This window comes from Rhyacophila brunnea, unplaced genomic scaffold, assembly GCF_057557595.1.
Source record: "Rhyacophila brunnea isolate RB1 unplaced genomic scaffold, BYU_Rbru_1.0 scaffold_11, whole genome shotgun sequence".
Lineage (NCBI taxonomy): Eukaryota > Metazoa > Arthropoda > Insecta > Trichoptera > Rhyacophilidae > Rhyacophila > Rhyacophila brunnea.
In genome coordinates, this window is record NW_028232763.1 from 11608487 (window position 1) to 11632650 (window position 24164).

The window sequence follows — 24164 nt, forward strand, 5'->3', positions numbered from 1 at the left end:
TAAAATTGAGGTTCTACTGTGCGTTATACGCAAGAAACACGGCTTCATATGGCTGAACAATACACACTCTCTTTATATTATTACTCTGAGGCCCTAACACAGCGCAACATAGCACACACACACACACACCTTCTTTGTCTCCAACTACAAGCACTTACAAGACCGGACGCAATGAACACAAAGTGAATTATATTATTGATAGTAAAGATCTTAAATATTAGAACATAATAATACAGATAACCCCTATTTTACGTTTTTTAAGGGACTGGAAAAAAAAACCTAATTGGAGGGAAAATGCAAAAGGGGGTATTGAAAAAAGGAACATTTAAATTTTATGTTTCTAAAAAAATAACGTTTTATTAAAAAACAACATTGAATTAAAATTTTTATTGAAAAAATCATGTATATTAGGTTGCATTTTTGTTTTTTTGTTATGTAATTCTCTTTCAAGACTATATAAACATTTAAAAGTGTCATCTTGAATATCAGCAAAGCTTGCAAAGTAGGTTTATAAACCCTCGGTGAACCTCATTGCTTCTTCTTTTGTTGGAATATCAACCTCTTCTTCATCAGACAGTTCTTCAGAAGCGCGCGTAACTCGCATATTTTGAATATTTCCGACGTAAATCGCGGGAAAGAAAAACGTAAATGCGGGTATTAAATGTACTGAAATACATCGGGACTGAAAAAATTACATACAATTGCCGGGAAAACGTGAATTCCGGGCACGTAAAAACGAGGTTTATACTCTAAAAACAGATTGATCGCATCGACAAGATTGTTGACAGGTGGCACTGCCACCGGACAATTCTTTCTAGTCGTAATATAAAAAGTCACATTACTCTGTCTGTGTTAGTAGATAGGTAGTTAAATCTTGTTGATATTATATTTTTTTTTGATCGATAAAATAAATGACAGTAATTTTGGCGGGCTTTCCACGCTGCGGCCAGCCATTTTGGCATCTGACGTGGCGCAAAAATACCCACTGCCGCTATTTTGGCACGCGCCATTCGTACCCGCACTCACCAACTCGAACTCTGATGAAATCTTAACTCGGAGAAGTAAACAAACATCTCGTAATATCTCTGTGTTCAATTTATTTGTTTCGCGTTGAGGATTAGCATGTTGCTATGAGTGTATTAGTCAGACATTATAACAAAGTTGGAGAAAACCTTATTCTTTGAATATGAAGCATAATATTGTGCATTGTATTTTCGTAAACTATACAACAAAAATCTTCAAAAAAATACATATCGTATATCGAAGATTACAGCATTTGTACGAACTTTAAGCTCAAACGGCGATGGTTTTAGGTACGTGAATGCCTGAGGCGGTGGCAAGTTTGGGGGCCACTTACTTTTTCAAACTAATAAAACCGCTACTACTTTCAAAAGTTGTATTGATCGTATTCGTTCCTTCGTCTGCAGCACTTAACAATTTGCCGCCCCTAAGTAACGCACGACCTGCCTACTTCCACCAGACGTCACTGCTTATCTATAAGGTATAATAGGCAGAGTGCCTACGGCCTACGAACTTTTTAGTGCCTACAGCCCTACACCATGCTGGAATTGGAATAAATTTAATATATCGCTCAACAATATTTCCATGTTTCTGTATCTACATAGAAAATTCTGACAAATAATTGTAAAAATGATTAATTTCAGGAATTGAGTCAATGCTAAGTCCGAATTCAATTTACTATAAATATCTAATGTGTAAATCCTTAATAGGTAAAGGTAATAATATATGCTGCTGTTTACAAATACCTAGTAATTGAACTATTGGCACTTCCTTCATCAAATGTTTTTTCAATAAAATTTATAATATTATGAAGTTTAGTGTTTTTAGATGTGCATATACCCCACTGGTAATTCCACCAAATACTTTATTTATTTATTGCATTTTTTATCCCGTAAGAAGTAAAACCAAAAACAATATAATTGCTCACTTTTTGTTAAAAAAAATATATTTATCCATTATTATATATAATAGAAGCTACTTTTTAGTAGATAAACATCAAAAATTAGGCACAGGCAAATCCATTATAATATTGTATAATTAATATTTTATCATGAAATATTTGCCAAGGGCTAATGTTGCTAATGATTATACAACCGAACAGTATCAAAATTTAACAACGATTTCAGTACCTACATTTAAAAATACACCTGACAACTTCTGATTTGCGAAAATATTTGGATAAATTTCAAATTTGGTAAGTATGGAGCTACCTATAATTCAAACGTAATTCGCAAATCTGCACGTATCGTTGCTGGTGACGAAGGACGTCGAAGGGCAACGGAAGTAAACCAGACATCGCGTAACCCGACGAAAAAATACAGTCCTGTTAAACCCTTTATGTTAATTATTGCATTTTGTTTCCAACCAGTGAGCTGCATTTTTTAATGGAAAATATTTTCGTGAATACTAAGTTTAGGTACCTACCTAGATCAAATAATTCTCCTAGATTTTCCACCGTTAAGCGATGCTCAATCTGCCTACCCTTACGTAACGTCACTGTTTCACTGCTTTGAAATTACTGATACTTATGGACAACTAGAATTGAGATCGCAAGGAGCGCCTTTCTCAAAATGAGACGCCTCCTTAGCAATCGAGATCTTAACCTAGGTCTGAGACTGCGTATGGTACGATGTTATGTGCTCTCAATTCTTTTCTATGGTATGGAAGTATGGACGCTAAACCAAGAGATGTCACGGAGACTTGAAGCTTTCGAGATGTGGCTGTATAGACGCATCCTCAAAATTCCTTAGACTGACCGGGTGACAAATGTTGAAGTTCTCAATCGAATGGGGAAGGACCGAGAAGTTCTACAATTTACGTAGTATCAAAACCAGGAAACTACAATACCTCGGCCACATTATGAGAGGACAAAAATACAGCATTCCCCAAATTGTCATTCAAGGAAAGATCAATGGGAAGCGTAGCAGAGGACGGCGCCGCATTTCGTGGCTTAAGAACCTCCGTGATTGGTACGAGTGCAGCTCCACCGAACTGTTCCGGGTAGAAGATGACAAAGATAAGATCGCCTTGATGGTGGCCGACCTCCGCTAGGGGATAGCACAATAAGAAGAAGAATGGATAATAGTTTTTCGCGATGGTTGATACGTAAAAACACTATTTTTAACTATGTTTCCCACTATCCACCTACATCTAATTGAGATACAAGAATTCTTTGTAAAGATCTAGGTAAAAATGTGTGAGTGGGTAGACAGGCAGACCAAATGTGCATAGTAGAATCCTGAAAAAATACAACTCGAAAATGTCAGTGCTCACGTGACGTCATACTAAATTTATACCACACGAGTCACAAAGCACGTGATATTTTTACTAGGACATGTTTCATGCTTGCACCGGAAAACATGAAAAGTTTATCATGGAGCAGATGAGGCAGTCGCTTTGTCAGAAAGCATGATAGTGTAAAGAAATTCAACGTAATAATTGGTGTATTTGTTACACTATATCAGGGAGGGGGGGCAAACTGTGGCCCGCCGGGTATTTTTTTGCGGCCCTTCATCATTAATTGTACTTCTGATTACGAATAACTTTTTTATAATTTTTTAAAAAATATTGACAATAGATTAAAATTTGAAGAATTTGTTGTTTCGTAAATGTATTATCTCAGTACGTCTTCCTTGCGTCTCGTCTCACACTATGTAACCACTATTTTCTACGTTGAACATCGTGACACATTTAAATACTTGTGCCCATGTATGCCCATGATATGGTAAAAAGTTTGAATGGATTTCAATTAAAACTTCTTAGTTTAAGTTATTCCTTCGACAAATATCGAATATCAACGTGGACCACTTTCCAAATTTGAAGTTGCTGAATATATCAGAAAATAAATTTGAAGAATATGGTAAAATTATTAAAGCTCTGAATGACAATTTTTCACAAAGATTTGGTGACTTCCGAAAAATTGAGACAAGTTTAGCAATAGTACGCGATCCATTTTCAATATAAAATATATTGATAGTGTACCGTCAGAGATACAACTTGAGATTATTGATCTGCAATGTGACACTGATTTTAGAGAATTGCATCGTCGTGAAGAAATCTCCAAATTTTACAATGCCCTTAAAGACAAATTCGACCAACTTAAAGATTATGCAAGAAAAATGTTCGTTATTTTTGGATCAACCTATATATGTGAACAAACATTTTCGATCATGAACCTCAATAAAAATTCTTTACGATCAAATATCTCTGATGCCCATTTACAAGCAGTTTCGATTATATCAACTACAAAATTAACACCTGAATTTTAAAAAAAATGTTAAAAAATGTACAACAGTTTCATTCTTCTCATTAATTTTTTTATTATGTTTATTCTTCGTGATAATAAATAGTGTAGGTATATCTAAAAATGGTATTTTACTTGCGGCCCGCCGCTCATTTTGAATTCTTGAATTTGGCCCTCCATCCAAAAAGTTTGCCCCCCCCCCCCCTGCACTATATGGATATGGCACAGTGGCGACCTGTGAGTTATTTTACTGGGAGTTCACTTTTTTCACCTTTTGACTGCCGTAAAAAGGCCTTTGCCTTCATCAAAACTTCACCAAAAAATCTGGAGAGATATCATACTTGATAAACATTGTGAATTTAGTTATCAAACTGAAAAAAACTTGAAGTTTATTTTTAAATTGTACTTCGCCTAAATTTGAGAAATGTTGTCAACATGTGCGGAAATTTAATATACGTACTGTGAAAAGAATTAATTTTTTTAATAATATTGAATAAAAATTGTCAAACAATAATTTTATTGTACGTGTGATACGAGCTGTATTGTTTTAAAACCGATGAAGCCGCATTCGGGCCGGGAGCGACTGAAACTGTCGCTCCGGAGCACGGAGAAAAAATATTTACATATTGCTATTCCATGCGACAGACGACGCTCTTTCTCATTGCAAAGAAATCGAACTGGGCGCTTTGGTCGAGCGATGTCGGATATCGCTCCATCAACATATAATATTTAAAATAGCTGGTTAAAAACACATATTAGAATTTGTTTTTGTATATGAATTAATGACTACGGTAATAGATCAGAACACTTTTAATTAATCAAATATAAATGAAATACTTATTTAAAAAAATTAGTCTTTTCGCATAAATTGAGTGGGTGGGAGTTCACCGCTCCAGCGCTCTCAAGGGAGCATCGCCACTGAATGGCATATGTTTTTTTTTTGCAAATAGCCCTCCAAGCCGTCTCGAGCCTGTAAGTGTAAAACCTTACATTCGTTGGGATTATTTATTAGTTATAGTATCATCATATAATATTATAATGTCATGTTACAAATAGTAGGTATTACGATATACTCATAGTGCGTCCCTCAAAATCATCGCCAAAGTGTGCCTGTTGAAAAAAGTTGAACGATGCGTAACGGAAAAGGAAAAAGATTAGTGCACACTTGGACACCCATTCTTATGGTGGCTTTCAGGCTTAACAGGCTTTCGTAGTCCACTGTGTAAGGTGATCGCCTTTCACCCGAAGGCTCTTAATTCGCCGGTAAGATCACAATAATATTATATTTATGTGATTTTCTCAAAGTCTGGGTGTTTGTGATTGTTTCACTTCTATTACTAACAACACTACCTGGTTGAGCCATTTATGTTCCCATTCCACTCCTTATCTCCTCACCATCCCCTGTGTTATTGTTACCAGACTATCAATAAGCAATAACGATGAGAGACGGTGTTACAAAGAACATTCAGTTGCATCTCGACAGCGGGTGTGAGCGGGGTTCTAATAGCTTTCCGTCGCTTAAGTGATTGATTCAATAGATACAGACTCATTCATAATCTATTATCATCATTCATACACCCTCACATATAATCCATAAAACTGTGTCACAAAGTGCGTGAGTGTACGAACCTTGTGACCCAAAACAACAACACCGCGCGAGCGAAAGTTGAAACCAGACCACCGAGCCATCATACATCATCATAAAGGTCAGTGTCTGGCATTCTGTTCCATCGCCCCCACCCCTAGATCCGACCTCCTCATCTTCCCACAAAATAATTACAGTCCACTTAAAAAGCTCAACCACTACTTACTGTCATTGGTTCTCATCACAGAACAGATCAATAAATATAATTCAGATAGACTATATCCCAATACAGTACATTCTGAAGCAGGGTCTTGAATGTGTGAGTGTCCTACGAAAATGAAATACACATTATAGAGGTGCAAGTGTGTGTTGCAACCTTCTATCGCCGTCAGCGGACAAGAATCACGAAATATAATTCGCTGTCTATGTGAAACGGGTGGTTACAGGCGGCAATTTACTAATTTATTGTTGAATTTTTCTCTTCCTCTTTCTGTTTCTTCTTTTTGACTTAACACAGTGGATTTGCTGCCAAGCTATATAATAAGCTTGGACTTGTTACCTGACCAACAAGTTCATGTGACGGAGAAACACAGGATGCAAACTACATCCTTTGGGAAAGTCCTGAAACGTGTACACTCAAGTAGATCCAACCAATTATTGGGTACAACGTCCGACCTGGTTGCCACAAAGCCAATTACATTGCATTTTTACAAATTGCGACGTCTTACTGTGGACGTAAAAATCTCTTCTTATAGAATGTTCGACAGTTTTGAATTAAGCTTGTTTTATATAGTTATTTTAAATATATATTTTTGTTGATAAGTTTAATCTCGCTTTTCTCTCCCATGGGCACATTTTTTATAAGAAGTCAGTTTAAGCTCAGTCGAAGCACGCTTGAGTACATGGCGTCTTGGGTAACTGCTCCTGAGATATTCCCATAAAAATGCTGATGCCTCACATCAAACATATCACCTGATCAGAACATGCGTCTGTACACCTACATTTCGAAAGCTTTAAGTTTTCTGAGTGAACTTAAGTTTTCCATGAGTGTCCTCGACGCCTCCACCCCATATAATTATGTACCTATATTAAAAAGGCATAGATTATAGAGTTATAGTGATTAGATATTCTCATTTTAAGGTCGTTGCTACAAAGTTTGTGTACCTATAGATAGTGTCTCTTATGCTGTAGAAATATCATATTTCAAAGGATACGTGAATACACGAAAAAAACTCAGTTTTATGATCGTGTAAGTGCGTGCCTTCCATATTATATTTTGAACGGCGATTGAATGGAAAAAAATACAAATACAAATGTAAAAGTATTTTAAAAAATGAGAAGGAACATCTTTCATTCAAAAATACGTCGATGTGACGTCTCGTTATTCACAAAACACACGTTGCAAAATGTAGCTCCGCAGATTGATCTAATGCTACTTTTTAGTTTGGAAAAAACATCTACTGTTGCAATCGACAAGTTGCATGCTTCTCGGGCTGCGAGTCGAAGACGCCAGGACGCATAGGAACACATACGAATTGGTCATTCCTATACCGGCTCGCTGATGGCTGCATCCAAATATCTATACGTTTTGAAGGTTAGGTACGTACAGCTGTCGCTAGATAGATGTGCGGCAGACGAGGCGATTTAGATGTGAGAGCCGGCTTAGCATTATATTACAGAAAAAATAAAACATCTTTAAAATAGTTTGTATAAGTCAAATAGGGAAGTATCTTAATTATTAACGGAACTTTAATTAGTAATTCCAATTTTCATAATATTATCTATTTCATTATTCATTTACCTTTGATTTGGTTTGTTGATTGTTGTTTGATTTGATTAGATATTATTAGATTGGTCTGGACAAAGCTTTAAAGTAGGTATAACAAAAAATCCAACACGCTTACTTTGTTATTTTTGGAATCGTTAGATATCCCGTTACGAGCACTGTTTACATAATATTTAGGTACCTACCTATTGTGATACTAAGGTTTATGGTACTTTTCGGGGAATGGCAGAAAACTGGATAAAATCTCGAATCGACGGAAGGTAAAAGACAACCGGCACCACATTTTTAAACAAACATACTTATTTCAGTATCTACTTACTAATTAATTAAGTACACATTTTTATAATACAATACACATAGTAAAGTTATAGAATTTATTTATTTTTAACTTATTGGCCGAGATCGCGACATACTTTCTCGGGCCGGAAAAACAAGAATAAGGAAGTTACATTAATGGATCGGTTACTGTCTTGTTAACGTAGGCGGATGGCGACTGATCTTTTTTCCTCTACCTGTCTGGAATCAAAGTAGTTATGCTAGTACTTTCGCAGGGAGAAAGCGTGTGTTGAATCGCGCCAATTTCAAATAAAATCAAACTGGACCTCCTTTGATCAAACGCTCAAAATTATAATAACACATCGATTCCCAGGTGTTATTGATATATTATTATTATGATGGCAACAGTGTGTAAGATATTTTACGAGTAGGTTTTCAATGTGATTTACATAGATAACTTAAAAAATTGAAAAGTTTGGCATTATAGTGTATTTTATAAGAACAAATGGCTCTAATGTACGAAAGCCTACCCGTCAAATTCTGGGCTATGCACATTGAAAACTATCAACCTCCACTTTTGACCATATATAGCCAAGACAATACAATATTGAAAATAATGTTCTAAATGTTTCTAGTCACACTATTTGAAGATAAATTAGCCCAACAAAAACAAAATGGCCCGGTCCAAACAGCCAAGATAAAACTGTCCACATCACTATTTAATACAATAATAACACAACACAATAATTTTAATATTAATACTATTCTATATAATTCTAAAGGATGTAAGTTTTGTACTATTCCATTTGAGTCATTTTTTGCGACGACTACACTCACAATAAGGCAAATATACACTGACAACGAATACAATCAACTCTAACTTTAACAAATCAATAGAATAAAGTAGATAAAAACTTTATCACTTACCTATTAAGTCAAGGAACACAATAGAAAAATATAAAATATGAATATTTGAAGTGTTTGTAAAAAACTCCCTTCTTCTTCTTCTTCGATGGCGCTACAGCTCAAGTCGAGCCCTGGCCTTCTCCACCGCCGTCCTCCAGCCAGAACGGTCCTCCGAACGTCTTTTCCAGTTCATGATTTTTAGCAGCTGGTTGGCATCTTTTGTAATGTTGTCACCCCATCGTGTGCGTGGCTTTCCCACTGACCTTTTCCTCCCTGGGTTTCCTTCGAGGATCTTCTTCCGTGACTCAGGCATGCGCCGGACATGGCCTGCCCAGCTTAGCCTCTGAAGTTTTATGAAGGTGGAGAGTTTTCAATCTTGGTATAGGCGGTATAGTTCCGTGTTGTACCTAATTCTCCACTCTCCACCAGCATTCATGGGTCCGTATATCTGCCTCAGGATCTTTCTCTCAAAGCAGTCCACCATTTCAGCTGCTTTCATATTTAGCGTCCATGACCCTCCCTACTCCCTACCTTATCAATAATAATATACTCGATAAGCGTATATGAATCGTCAAAACCTAATAATATATCATTAGCATTTATAAACAATGAAAATAATATACTCAAGAGGTGAAAAATCGTCCATTCTGGGAACAATGGTAACGTATTGGGAATTATTGATATCAGTTATTGATATATGAAATTGATATCAGTCTTTAAAGTTATTGGTTAAACAATATTAATATTCAATAATATTCTTACAAGAATTTAGTTGTCTATGGTCAAAAATGGAGGTTGATAGTTTTCATTGTGTAGCGGCTAGAAATCAAGGGATAGGCTTTCGTACATTAGTGCCGAACAAATTATATTATTATTATGTTTGTCCCTTGTCTGATTAGATTATCAATAGACATTTTCCGGAAAACTTCCTACGTGCCCTGCTTCTTATCTTATCAGAACAAAATTAGACACACCAGCTGTGCATTGGGGAGGTACCATCGACCAGGCGAAGAGAAACGCACGCGACCGCATGCACCAACTCACCAAGTTGAATTATTTTCGACCGAACGGTCTATTTTGGTCTTTCACCACTGACGGGAATGTCAGAGCCGCGAGTGGTCGCCGGCTAGAAGAGATCTCAGATCAGTCGATCTCCGCGGATCGTAGTTTGTAGTGCCGGACCGCTTTTACTCACGAACCGAGGCCGACGTCGGTGCGCGGAAATCGAAGTAAACAATAATGACGAAACGACAAAAACACGATCGAATTTATCGCGATGAGTTTCATCTCCCGAGGACCGAAAAACGCCTCTCGCTTGTTACCTGAGAATAAAGAAAGATTCACTTTCGACCGGACTGCATTGTAAATCGGGCGAATGTTGCGACCGCATCAGAAAGTGAATAGATTATAATCGATAATAAAAGGTGCAATAGTTTTCTTATAATACTACTCGAATGACCGAAGTGAATAATACATACATTGTGAAAGTTACAAGTTACTCACAGTTTAGTTTAATTCAAATAATATATTTCACTTTGTATTAAATTTTATTAATTATTTTCTATTGATTCATTGTAGTTTTAAAGTTTTCAGGAGTGAGTGAACGGTCACGATTTCACTGTAGAAATCGATGTTTATTATTGCAGTGCCAAATCGGATGGTGGCGAGTATTTTTGTATATTTATGTGACACTACATTCAGTGAATTGAAGGAGAATTCCTGACCTTGGCCATTGTCCAAAAATCGGAAACATTTCACTGTGGAAATATTCAATTCAGCATTCTTGTATAATAAACAACAGAGGGTAATTATTTGTTGTTTGTTGTTTTATAATCGGTATTGTAAAAAAAAGTGGTGGATGTTTATTTTGTCGAGGGTGGAAGACGATGAAGCAAAACATGCCTGAGAATCCGCTTTTGGATCAAGTCACCGATAAAGATGGACCTCACATCAACGAGAATGTCATTCGCATTCAGTTACGTGAACCTAGAAACAGAAAATGGGAACTGTGCACCCGTAATTGTTCACCTGGACGGGTGTTCCCGACAATACAACTCTTCGACTGTGATGGAAACCTACTGGTCGAAACAAACGATGACAATATATCCATTAAAAGCTCAGATGTTGAGAAAACTAATTTTGCAAAAAGACACTGCAAATCTATGGGCGCTACCGATTTTGCAAAACGTCAAATTAACTTCCCCTTAAAGAAAAACAACAGCGTTTCAGGTGATAAAGTTTATACAAGGTTTTATAGACGAAGTATAAGTAAGACAGATGAACTATCGTCAAGCTTTGATAATCAGCAAGATTCAGATTCATCTGTTCAAAATGATAAAGAAACGACGTCGAAAGATGCAGCGAATCTTTCACTACCACAATATAGAAGGACTCTAAGTAGTCCGATAAGTTTCTACTCCCCCGCGAGTGGAATGGAAACTAGTGAAGTAGAGAATAGTAGTTATAAGAGTTCCGATAACGACAGTAGCGCTCCACCTCCAGCTGTCTACAAGTTCGTGTCTGGAAAGCCAGGAACTTTACTTCTATGCGAAAATGATTCTAGGTATAATCCTACTCGCAGAAGACGACCAGCTAAAAGAAGTGGATCTGAGCCAGAATCCATGAAAGGATTCATAAATAAAACTACTGAAGCACGAAGATCAAATAATTCATTGTTTAATCTGAACACATCTCAAAGAAAGTTGTTTACATACAATGGAACTCCAATATTTACAAGCAATTCAAATGTTTATAATGATCATACAACTCCAAGAGCTAAGTTCTTTAATAGGATTCATAAATCTGCTTCGTATCACAAACCAAAATGCAAAACGCCTATCATGGGTATTCGAAGATCAAATACTGACGTCATTCCATCGACTAAGAATAATCCGCTTAACGCGGCAATGGTTAGAAAAATGTCATTTTTGGATATATATCTCAAAAGTTTGCCATCCAGGAACAAAGAGAATCCAGCATGGCTCGAAGAAATTATCAATAACGTAAAACTCAGGGAGAAATCGAAAAGCATTCCTAATGATACATGGAGGAGAGGCATGATCATCAGTGATGACTCCAACTTTACCGTTGATCCAGAGTTATTTTATGACGAAGAAGATTTAGAAAGTGCTGTGGAGCATGAGATTCAAAGAAGGCTAAGAAAATACCAAAGAGTTAATTCGTGTAGTGATTACTGGACGTGGAAGAAGGAATCGAGTTATCAAGAAACTGAGAGGCGGCACTCTGAAGGTGCTGTCTCTTCGTCTTCAGAAACTGTTGACGAAGCTGATAAAGTCCTTATGCGACTCAGGAGGAGGATATTCTTGAACAAGAAAAGGGAAAGGAGAGGCAAGACAGGTGAGTCAATTGATTGGTTTACATGTAATATTGATATAGGTGGCATGGACGGTAGGATTTTGAGGAGGGTTTCAGATAATTTATTATAGTACATGGGTTATCAGCATTAACATATTATGTGGTCGCTATAAATATATTGTTTTGAATTGATACTTGATAATATTACGACAGTCTAAATATAAACAAAATTTGAATTATTAAAGTGCGCGATATTAATGTTTAGTAATGTGCGTTTATCACTTATGTATCGGATTTAGTAATAAATAATTAACTGATTAAACTGGCGTCTTTTAGTTTAATAATGTATTAGACCAGACATGTCCAACGCTTCAATAACGGGATGGATCTTAGTCGATCGCGCCAATAAGAATTTAGTAGTGAGAATATAAAAAGCGTGTACTACAAATATGATTTCATTGAGATTTTGAAGGGAAACTTTAACGATTCACGATTAACGGCGTCACCTCGGCATATTACTTGATTCGTATTACATAACTCACAACCTGCCACAGGAGTGATAGAAAGGGAATATATGTGATTTGTCTCGCTTTAAACTGAGGCATAGCCTTGCGCAGCAAGCTCTTGGTACAGTATGAGAATAATTTTAAGATAAACGCAATGAGTTCGCAAAAAGAGGACCAAACTTACCATTTTCAAGACGAATGAGAAATGGAGTATTGCTTTGTGTAGTTGTTTAATTTAATTATTGTCCCTCAGTCAAATATAATACGTCTGTTCAAGTTGAAGAATTCCAGTAGGAGTGTATGGTAAATAACTACTACCAGTTTTGATACTGTATAGTAGACCAATGTATGCTTGAGGTTTAGTGACGTCCCTCGACAAAATGCCGCCCCATTTTTATACAGTATTTTTTATCATCCTTACATGACCCCAATATTTATGAAATATATTGTATGGATACATTACTAACAAAATATATACCACTAAATCCAATTTAAATGCCATCTCTACTTCAATAAACAATAATGCGAGTCCACAGTTTCAGATACATTTAAAAATACACCTGACAACTTTCAAAACACGCGAGCTAAGTAAGTACCTATGTAGTTACCTACCTATAATTCATAATATAATTCGCAAATCTGCACGTGTCATTTCTGGTCACCAAGGACGTGACGTTCAAGGACAACAGAAGTAAACTATACATCGCAAAACCGACAAAAACAGTCCTGTTAAACCTTTTATGTTAATACATTTTGTTTCCAACCAGTGAGCTGATTTTTTAATCGAAAGATATTTTCGTTGTTAGGTTCTTAGTTTAGGTACATATTTCTATATAATATACCTAATGATTCTCCTCGATTTACCGCCCTTCAAGTGACTGCCGCCCCCAAGCGACGCTCTATCTGCCTACCCTCACGGGACGTCACTGTTGAAGTTGAACATGCCAGTATTAGACGATTTCGAACTTTTTATTTTGCACAGAGACAGTTGCATCTTTCACAGCAGCCTTGTGTGCATCTATATATTAGTACAATCAAACTAATTTAAAATAAACGGAAATCTAACTAGAAAATTCTTAAAAACACATTATAATATTATGTGCGTGTTATTTCAGCAAAATTATTAAGTTCATAATATGTATTCACTTCCTTGCTTGCTGCATTGTCTGTTTAGAAACAAATTAATCTGTTACTCATTTTAATTTTATTCATAACTTATTAAAAGTACTCCTACGTTGTTCTAGCATGATGTCTAAAAAATCGACTACCGATCGCAAACAACAATGTGCACGAAACTGACAACCCACATACAGTGTATTAAACACGACAACATTATCATATTATTATATTAAAATAATATGTCTTACTTATCCAAATGGCAGAACGAATAAAACAATCCGGGTTTTCATAATTCATAAGACAGGTATAAAGTAATGTAATATTCTCGCTAAAATTATCTGGATAAAACTAAGCAAAAAAACAGTAAACCTATGTAACATACGTAAAAAGCTTACGTACGTAAGAAAGTCTTATAGCCCGTTTACACGTGCATGGATTTACTGTTGACAGTAAGTATTATCGCGGCCGTAACAAGAAAATATATGGGTAAACTGCAGTCAGTGACGTCCCTAGACAAAATGCCTCCCCTAGGCAGTGCCAAAATGCAGCCTCATTTTTTTTATACAGTACTTTTTATCATCCTTTCATGACTCCAATATTTAAGAATTGTATTGTATGGATACATTACTAACAAGATATAGGTACCTTTACTACTAAATCTAACTTAAATCCCATCTCTACTTCAATAAACAATATTGCGAGTCTACGGTTTCAGATAGGTACATTTAAAAATACACCTGACAACTTCCATAACTCGTGAGTGACTGTGAAGAACGTGACGTCCAAGGACAACGGAAGTAAACTAGACATCGCGAACCCGACAAAAAAGTAAAGTCATGTTGAAAATTGTATAGTACTTATCTAATTAATAGATATATTTTGTTTCCAACCAGTGAGCTGATTTTTTTTATGGAAAGATTTTTCCGTTATTACTAGGTTTATGTAGCTTTCTATATATACCTAATGATTCTCCTCGATTTGCCGCCATTTGAGTAACTTCCGCCCCTAAGCGACGCTCAATCTGCCTACCCTCACGGGACTAACTGACTGCAGTTGGCAAGATAGCATGTACGAATCAAAAAAGTTTGGAAGCTTTTAAATGTGACAGTATACATTTTTCCGATTTGCGCATGCGTAGTAGAACGATAGTGGCGAACTTGCCGGCAAAAAATTTAACTATTCTCATTTTTAGTTTTTTTTTCACTACCTGTCAAATAGTAGGTAGGTACCTACTATAAAATGACAACATCGCGTCTCGCTTAGTCTTGAAGAATGAGATTGGAGAGACAATCAGCACTTTTATGTCTAAAGAGTTATTGTCACGACAGTTTAAAATTCGCACTATTGCTACTATAATACTTAGCTACCCTTAAACTTAGTTCGGTAGATATACATAGTACCTATGTCCCATTACAATCCTCTATGACCTATATAGTCACATTATGAAAATAAACATAATATTATAGTAAGTAGTTTTATCCGCAAAATTGCATTATTTTAAAACTCTTTTATCTAGAATTATTTCGTTGTTCACTATTATATTTTCAAATTATGATTTTATCACCACGCGCAAAATTTATATTATGTAAACATTATTTTCTATCCGATCCTAATAAGATCATATGGGCCTCCAAGTAATAAAACTTTATATTGACGTTCGTATATGGTTATCAAATAAGAGATATAATATTAAAATATAGGTACTGAACTTTTCTCTCAATAAGTTGATTGTATCACGAGCTGTACGGCATGTTGCACCATCTTATTGGAACTACATAATATCGTCCTTAGCAAAATCTATTTCATGCCAGAAAAAATCAATCATGTTTCTGTAGCGTTCTCCGTTGACAGTAACTGCATTGCCATTTTCATTTTCAAAAAATACGGTCCAAAGACATCTCCAGACCATAAACCACACCAAACTGTTAATTTTTGTGGATGTAACGGTGTTTTAGGAATAGCATATGGGTTTTAATTACTCGAAATGCGACAATTGTGCTTATTTACTAAGTCATTTAACTAAAAATGAGCTTCGTCGCTGAAGATTATTTTTTCATGAAATAATGAGTCTTTTTAAACTTGCTTTAAAGACCAATCAGCTAAATTTCGACGTACCAAAAGGTCATTCAGTTTAAGTTCTCGTCTAAACTGTATTTTATACGGCTACAAACGCAGATCTTTATGAAGAATATTTGTGTCGCTGAGTTTCAAAATCCGCTATAACTTTTTTATATTTATTTTATTTTTATAATTAAGATATATTATATATCGTTGGATTCGTTATTAAAATCTCTACATGAAAATTTTATCGCCTCTTTCAAAAGCCGCTACGATAAACTGTCATTTATGAAACAAAATCAATGTGTCTATCAAATCCCGCTATAACACTACTGAAATATTCAAAAACCTTTTTAGTTCAAAAAGTTTTTGTTGATTTTATCAACATAATGAAAAAGTGTTATAGCGGGTTTTGAAACTCAGCGACACATTTCATGTAGTGCACTAAGAAAGTCCAAGTTCTCGAGAACGACGTGATATTAATTGTTCCGGATTTTCATCCATAACTTGATTCACAACATCGATACTTTCAGTAGTACGTTTACGTTTTTGACGGGTCTCAAACATTACCATTCGACACGAATTTTCCAATCAAATTACGAATGTAAGCTCTGTAATAATTTTCAAGTAATACCTATCCGAAACGTAGGTCGATTAGACGTACACCCATTGTACAACTGTGTATCTTTCCACAATGATTTGCCAAACAATATTGAACAAAAATTTGAATTTTGATGGGAATCAGAAAATCAATAATTTCAAAAATCTATAGTATCTACACTATCTACTAATTGGATAACCTTTTAATTGACTCGTAATTCTAAACAATTTTCAATTTATTGTATGTAATATATATTTTTCACTGCATCCCATAGTTTACGACATCTATGATGAACATATATTTTTATCTAAATATTAAGTATATTATGTTATAATCTGTTATCCAATATTTTTTATTAGAAATGATTGGGCTAGACCAGGGGTCGGCAAACTCTTGAACCAAAAGAGCCAAACATGAGTGGCACAACGGTTAAAAAAAATTCGAGAGCCATACGTATATTTTTATAAATATGATTTATTTAAATGAATTAATTACATTTTATAATTGTTTATTTATTAAGTGAAGAAGATTTCTCGAATAAAACTAACGTAAATACTTAATATTATATTATGTTTTTATTGTTGACATTATAAATATAATTTTTACAGAATATGAATTACATACAATTTTTACGCATTCCTTAAAACTAATGTGAACAATGACATTCCTTGCATTTCTTTGGAGAGTGTGTTTATTTGGTAAGTAACTTGTAGTTGTTAATTTCAGGGGCGACTCCAAAAAATTCTCATCGGTTATTTGGCTTCTCTAAATGCTATTTATATTGTTCACGTTTGAAAATGATTGTTCACATACGTATTATTATGTAGACCCGAATATGAGTTCGGAAAGCTATTCCATAATATGTATTAAAAATCGTAGTATCTACTTTATGTAGATCATTGCTTGTTAAATCCACCAATAAAATTGTATTTCAGAAGTGCTCGTGTCAATAAAATAAATGGAGAAAAAATTGATTTGTCGACTTTTGCAATGGGCGGGTTTAAAACAACAACAATCATACCTTTTTGCATCAACCATCACGGAGGAAAAATTAGGCTCGCGATAATGTCATTATATTATATAATCAGTGTACAAATCAATGACAAAAAATAAAAATTGTGAATTTTACACAAGTTTTTGTAAAAATTGGGAATTTGGCAAAGAGCCGCACGCCAATACCCAAAGAGCCACATGCGGCTCGCGAGCCTCGGTTTGCCGATCCCTGGGCTAGACAGTTTTCTACTGCACCTTTTCGATGGATAAATTATTATAGATATGTCATCATAAGATAACTGAATCATTATTCCTTCAAGATAATTTTACCACGCCATTCAGGCATATCAGCACCTCCTGGGTGACTAAGCCCGCTCGCTAGCCTGCCCAACGTCAGTGTGTTTATTCCGAATTTCGAAGAATGTCACCCGCCCACTGTAGTTTGGTGCATTGCGCTTTGTCACACGATCTTGTACGGACTTGAAGCGAATCGATTAACAATTTGTTTCGATGATATTATTAAATTTAGTAAATGCCATCTTGGGCGAATTGCAGAAAATGAATCACTACCAAACGGTATTTTAACTCACAATGATTTATCTAATACGATAATAAAATGGATTTAAAATAAAACATACAGCTTCTAGGTCAGTATAAATTTTGTTTCTGATTTGTGGAAGTGTTCAAAATTATGAACACATACACAATTATGTAAATTATGAACATATATTATCTTCTACAGTCTACACAGAGTGGGTTTTCTTTTCTTTCAATATTTAAACGAAATCAAGCCTTCTACTAATGTATCAGCCAGGTTACATGTAAATTGTACATACTTATTACATTTTCAGCGTGACTTGTCATTCCGGAAAGAGATGGCCGTATAGCATTGATATAAAAATGCGTGGTTCATGGGATAATGCAGACAATAATGTTCAAATTTTATTAGCTTCAATAAGAAAATTAATATTGATTTGTATCAATATATCTGATAATAACACTGTCATTATTGTCAAATATTTGATAGGTATGACTTGAGACTTACGAGCACCTACCAGGATATTATATAAAATATGTATGATTATATTTCTAATATAATATTTCCTTCTGTCTTGCCCTTGTATTCCTGTAGTTTTTATTATGAACCTACACATTTTTAAATATTTTATTTAGACATGAATTTGATCTCAATACTACACGGCCGTGTATTTCCAGGTTATAGCTAGTTAGCAGGGTACGAATCTTGAGTGTGGAAAAATATGGAATAAACTTAAGCACGCGATATTTTCAATACGTCTGTCTCATAGTATGCATTAAAATTTTTCACGTAAACAAAATACACATTCAATATTTGAGGACAGTCAGCGCGCTTTGTGTCTCTTGGTTTTTTTTGACGAACGTAATAAAGTGAACCCTGCTTCAAAAAGTTTGGTCCATGGCAACTGGCTTTCACATTTCTATTGTATCGATCTCTTCTATGACATGCACAGTATTGGCTAAATGGATACATTATCAATCACTTTTTCAAACGCGCCATCTCCGATATAGCTTTCTATCGGTAATCATATTGTCGATCAAATATTTTATTTTCGTTAATTAAAACCTCACGCTCTGTTTTATATATCTAATGAATTATCATTTATATTTCTTAAAATCTAGGTACTGATAATAATTGTTATATTGTTAATAAAGAGTCTCGTTTACTTTAAATGGATATGTTAAAACAAAATAAAATAATGATAATATATAAGTAATAGGTATATTTTTATATTATTATTACGAGGTATTTTAAGCAGTACCTAATTAACAGAGCTTACGTAAAACAAGATTAGCAAAACGAAAATAATGTGGCAAGTAAAATTTTCTCTCATTAGCCTGAAAATAATATAGTAATTATGTTCATTAGTAAATAATTTAGATAAAAAATCATGATAATATATTAGCTAAGTATGTATGAAAACACAGGAGTTTAAAAGCAAACACATCACGATGTCTTTGTAAGCAATAAAAATAATAGTACATAAGGCCCTTTACTATCATTATGGAAAAAAATAATAAAATATTCAGCGTATTGTTAATTTTAATTATATTGTCAATTACAAGTTGATTGTAGATGTCATTAAAGAAATAACATTGCAACGATTATTTATAATTTATCATTATCACAATAGTAATTATAGTAAATACCTTGACTTGACTTGGGATATTCCTATTTTCATGGGGCACAATTGCGTAGTCCCCTTCGTCTGAAGTTAATGATCTGGATTATAGGTTTGTTTGAGTTTACTGTGTGCTATTTTAATTTAATTTAATCCGGCTTTTGAGGAAAGCCGGAAGAGGGTTCTCTTCTGCAATTTCTAGTGGTATGTTGCAATGTTAGGTAAAAAAAAATTGATTAGGTTTGTCCGTCTCTTCTCAGCACCGTCTCGTGCCATTGTCGCCATCTTCATCTTCATCTCTACCCTCGCTTTTGTCTGGTCTCGTGTTGTCCTGCGTTCGATCCAGCTTTGCTTTTGGTTCCGAGGTCATCTCCTTCAGGTTTGGGGAGTGAGATCCAGGTGTGTGAGCCCAAGAAGACCGGAAGAGTGGCTCGTGGTTAATCAGTATCTATCGTAGTCAGCAAAAATCGCATCTTATTCGTCTGTTACTTCCGGGTCCTGAACCCGGTTACTCATCAAAAATTGAGCCGCGGAGGGGTGAAAAACTCCGGAGGTATGCAAGCAGCACCCCCTGCCAAAAACCTCTCCGCTGTGGTTTTAATCTGTAGGGGAAGTAATTTATTTTATTATTATTTATTTGATAGTCAGAATACATCAATACTATATTGTAATCATGTAACTAATGGCGGCTGCTCTAACATTATGCAAGTGCACTACACTCCTTCACATATTTATAACATCATTCAATGTGTAGGTACAAATGCTACTCATAACTTATCATTCACTTCTCACAATTTACGTCATATACCAACAGCATACACTCGTACAGAATAGTCATCAAAAAGTGCGTACCACAATTAATAGAGTACGGGGAACACACGCTGAATCGTGGATATACTTACTAAAGTATTTAGTGCACCCCCAATAAGAGCAATTTCGGAAACCACCAGCCGCCACTGGGTAACTACTCAAGTCGAATGTTTATTTACTATTTTGTACTCGATGAACCGTGACGTCGACCTCTTTTTCTAGTAATTAAAATTATTAATCGAAAATAAATTAATATTATTTGTCCTTGTAGGTACAGAAATCTACTCAGTACCGAATATTTTTTTTATGTTTGATTTAAGTCGGATATAAAAAAAAATAAGTTGACTAAATCAGAATGGAATAATATTGACTCAAGTTAATTCATTAGAATCATTACACAAAAAATGAACTCATCTACGACTATTACGATTATATTGTCTTTGTGGTGTTAATACTGGTTTTCTTATATATTATTCCAATATATTATTCGGCAGAACTGTTGCTAGCAATGTAACGTCCAGTCGTTATTATGTAAGCAAAATTAAAGAAGAAGAGGAAAATTTAATTTAAGCCCCAAGTTAATTAAATGTATTTAAAGTTAGTACTTAATAATAATACAAATAGGTACTAAGATAGTTATTATGAAAACTATTGAAGTTGTACAAAACTTATTGCAGAGAACATTCTCACCCAGAGATCTCTCTTAATAATACAATTAGTAAAGTGTCATAATCGGCTATTTTGACTATGCGTTTTGCTAAACCTCTTAAATGTCTTGGAAAATATCCAAGCTCGTTTGCACGAGATCGGATTGATTTTTGTCAACGGTGTAATTATGACATTGTATGTAAAATGGTTCTCAATTTACCGTAACTGTTACATAGAGATTATAAATAATTAGCGACCTCAGCCAAGCATCACTTGAAACAGACGTACCGAAGGTCAGTGATGGTGGCGACAATTAATACTATGACATGATTTTATTTTTTATATAATTACTCAGACCGAAAATGTCAGTGACGTCCCGTGGGGGTAGGCAGATTGAGCGTCGCTTGGGGGCTGCAGTTTGTCAAGGGGCAGAAAATCGAGGATAATCATTTGGAATATATAGAAATAGTTACATAAACTTAATAATAACGAAATTATCTTTCCATTAAAATATTCAGCTCACTGGTTTTGTTGGGTTCGCGATGTCTAGTTTACTTCCATTGCCCTTGGTGACCAGAAACGACACGTGCAAATTTGCGAATAATTACAGTCTGATATATTGTTAGTAATGTATCCATACAACACATTTCTTAGATATTTGACTCATGAAAGGATGATACTACTGTATAAAAACATGGGGCGGCATTTTGGCGCTGCCTAGGGGCGGCATTTTATCTAGGGACGTCACTGGAAAATGTTTATTAAAATCTCCCAGTAAAATAATTTAGAAAATATACAATAACACAGGCAAAATATATTAGGTAGTTGCATCAAAGTGATCATATGGTTATTGTTTTTATTCCGTTCCATTTGTCATATTATTATAAAACCTGCCACCATGTGTGCTAAGTGAATTAAATTACGATTGTTTTTATTTCTTAACGTAGATATTTTCAATTACGGCGCAGTTGTATTTTTGCTTCTATATAGGTTATAATATAACTGGTTACATTAAAATTATCTAATTAACCATAAAACTATTTCTAATTATTGACAATTACATATATCAGGTTACAAATCCATACTAGTCTAAATGATGCAAATATCGGTATTTGATCATGGTTTGTACTTCAAATTAATAGGGCTATAAACAACAATAAATAATTAATAAACAACAAAACTTTTAGAGCAATATAATAGAGATCGTCCACGGAAACACCAGTTTGGGTACGTAATTACCTAATTAAGTAATTCATGTTTAAAATCTTATTGAAAGCAACTATTTTCTTAAGTACCTATATGAAAAAAAATATTTACACTTTCGGTGCGACCATGCGATAATGATTAATTCCAAAATAAATGTTTTTTTCTATGAATGAACATCACAAGCTACAAGTTCAAAACGATTACACCAAATGATATGAATGCATAACGTCGCTGTAGGATTGGTTTGTCGAATAGACCAAATGTCAAATGTTCAGGAGACAAAAAACAAATTTCATTACCCTATTTAAATACATGGAGGTATTTAAATTGTTGTTTTACAGCATATGAATGCTGTATTCATTAAAATGTAATTTAAATAAAAGGATAGTTCTGGTCCATTTAGATTATGAAAAATCATTATGCACTTTTACTACTGCATTAAAAGGTTGATTTCAACAAAAACGGATATTCGACAAACCAACCATATAGCGACGATAAGGCACAAGGCACAAGAATGTACCTACATCAGGTGAGCTAAATATATTTTATTTTAATAATATATATGTAAATCAAACCCTACCTAAATTCACCCTCATATAAGTGGAATATATATATTTATGAAACAAATTTCTTTGAACACAGAATAACCAAAGTAAGGTTAGTTCTCTACCTTGGAAGGCATGCTTACTTTTCACTCTCTTGAATCTCGTAGATTACTTTTCTGCTCTTGAGACATTTTTGCCTGTTATCGCGAGGAATGGTTTCCAATCCTGGTGTCCTAAAGAATTTGAACATGTGCCTGTCAATTACCTACGTGGTCGCAGCCATGATCTATTCTGGGTCGGAACTGTTTCCTCGTATCAAGCCTACCAGGCACCATTAGCGAAGGGTGCAAAACCAGTCAAAGCGCTCCACAATGACGGACATTTTCATATCGACCGTGTTTAGGAAAAAGGGCATAACCCTTACAGAACAAATTTTACAGAAGGGGCAAAAAACGTTTTTTGAATGATTTTGGTTTAATATTTAAAAAAAAAAAAAAAAAAAAAAAAAAACACACATACATTGGGTGCACGATGATTGATGATTTGGTGTAATATCTTTTTGATCTAACAATAATTAAAGAAGTTATTACAGAAAAATGATTAAAATTGAGTATAAATGCTTTTTTCCTGAAATTAAAACTTAATTAAACCTCAATTAAAACCTGAATTTAGATAATAATTTGGCATTTGCGGCTTACTTTCTTTTTACAGAACGTGTATTTAGTTGTATACATTGTTAATATCTAATAAAACCACTTTTCGAAAAATCGAGGGTTACGCCCTTTTTTCCTAAATACAGTCGATATTATGTTGTTTTTGAAATTTAATTTTTCTGTATGCAATTGTACTTAATTATGTTTATATTATTATATAAGTATAATAGTTTCTTCTCTCTTGTGAGGGTGATATCTGTTATATTCTAAATCTCATGTTGTGAACGTCTTGGATTTAGATTTGCTATGTCCACAATGTTTTGTTATCTTAAATAAATAAAATAAATAAACAGGCAGCGAATGCTCCTTATTTTTGGATCGTTATCAGGGAAACATAGAGTTCTCATTTAGATTTAAAAATAGTGGCCCTAGTTATATAAACCTGAACTTATAACGTGGATACATAACTATAGATGTGTGTAAACTAATTGTTTTGTTTAGTTTGGTTACGACACATACTACCTACGAGTTTCTTAAGTTGAGAAACTCTGAGTCAAAGTGAAAGACGTGTCTAGAATTGGCATCTACTAGAACTAGGTGATTAAATTAGATGATATCGTATTGTTTTATGTTACAATATACGTGATTGATGGTGGTCTTTGAAACATCTGTCCTTTAGTATACAGCCAACAAATTTGTATGTGAACAAGTATTTGATACATTAGCGAAGAATT

The 24164-nt window shown here is 34.6% G+C and overlaps 1 protein-coding gene across 5 annotated transcripts in view; it reads left to right on the forward strand.

Moving 5' to 3' along the window:
• Positions 1-9962: 9962 nt before the first annotated feature.
• The window catches only part of LOC147078361 (uncharacterized), a 693462-nt gene continuing 679260 nt past the window's right edge, over positions 9963-24164 (forward strand). For 4 of the 5 annotated variants that reach the window (XM_085958890.1, XM_085958907.1, XM_085958920.1 and 1 more), the window contains exon 1: positions 9963-12174. In XM_085958890.1, coding sequence (XP_085815016.1) covers positions 10704-12174 — 1471 coding nt within the window. In that variant the 5' untranslated portion in view covers positions 9963-10703. The remainder of the gene's footprint in view (positions 12175-24164) is intronic. The other variant, XM_085958899.1, reaches the window with a different exon arrangement.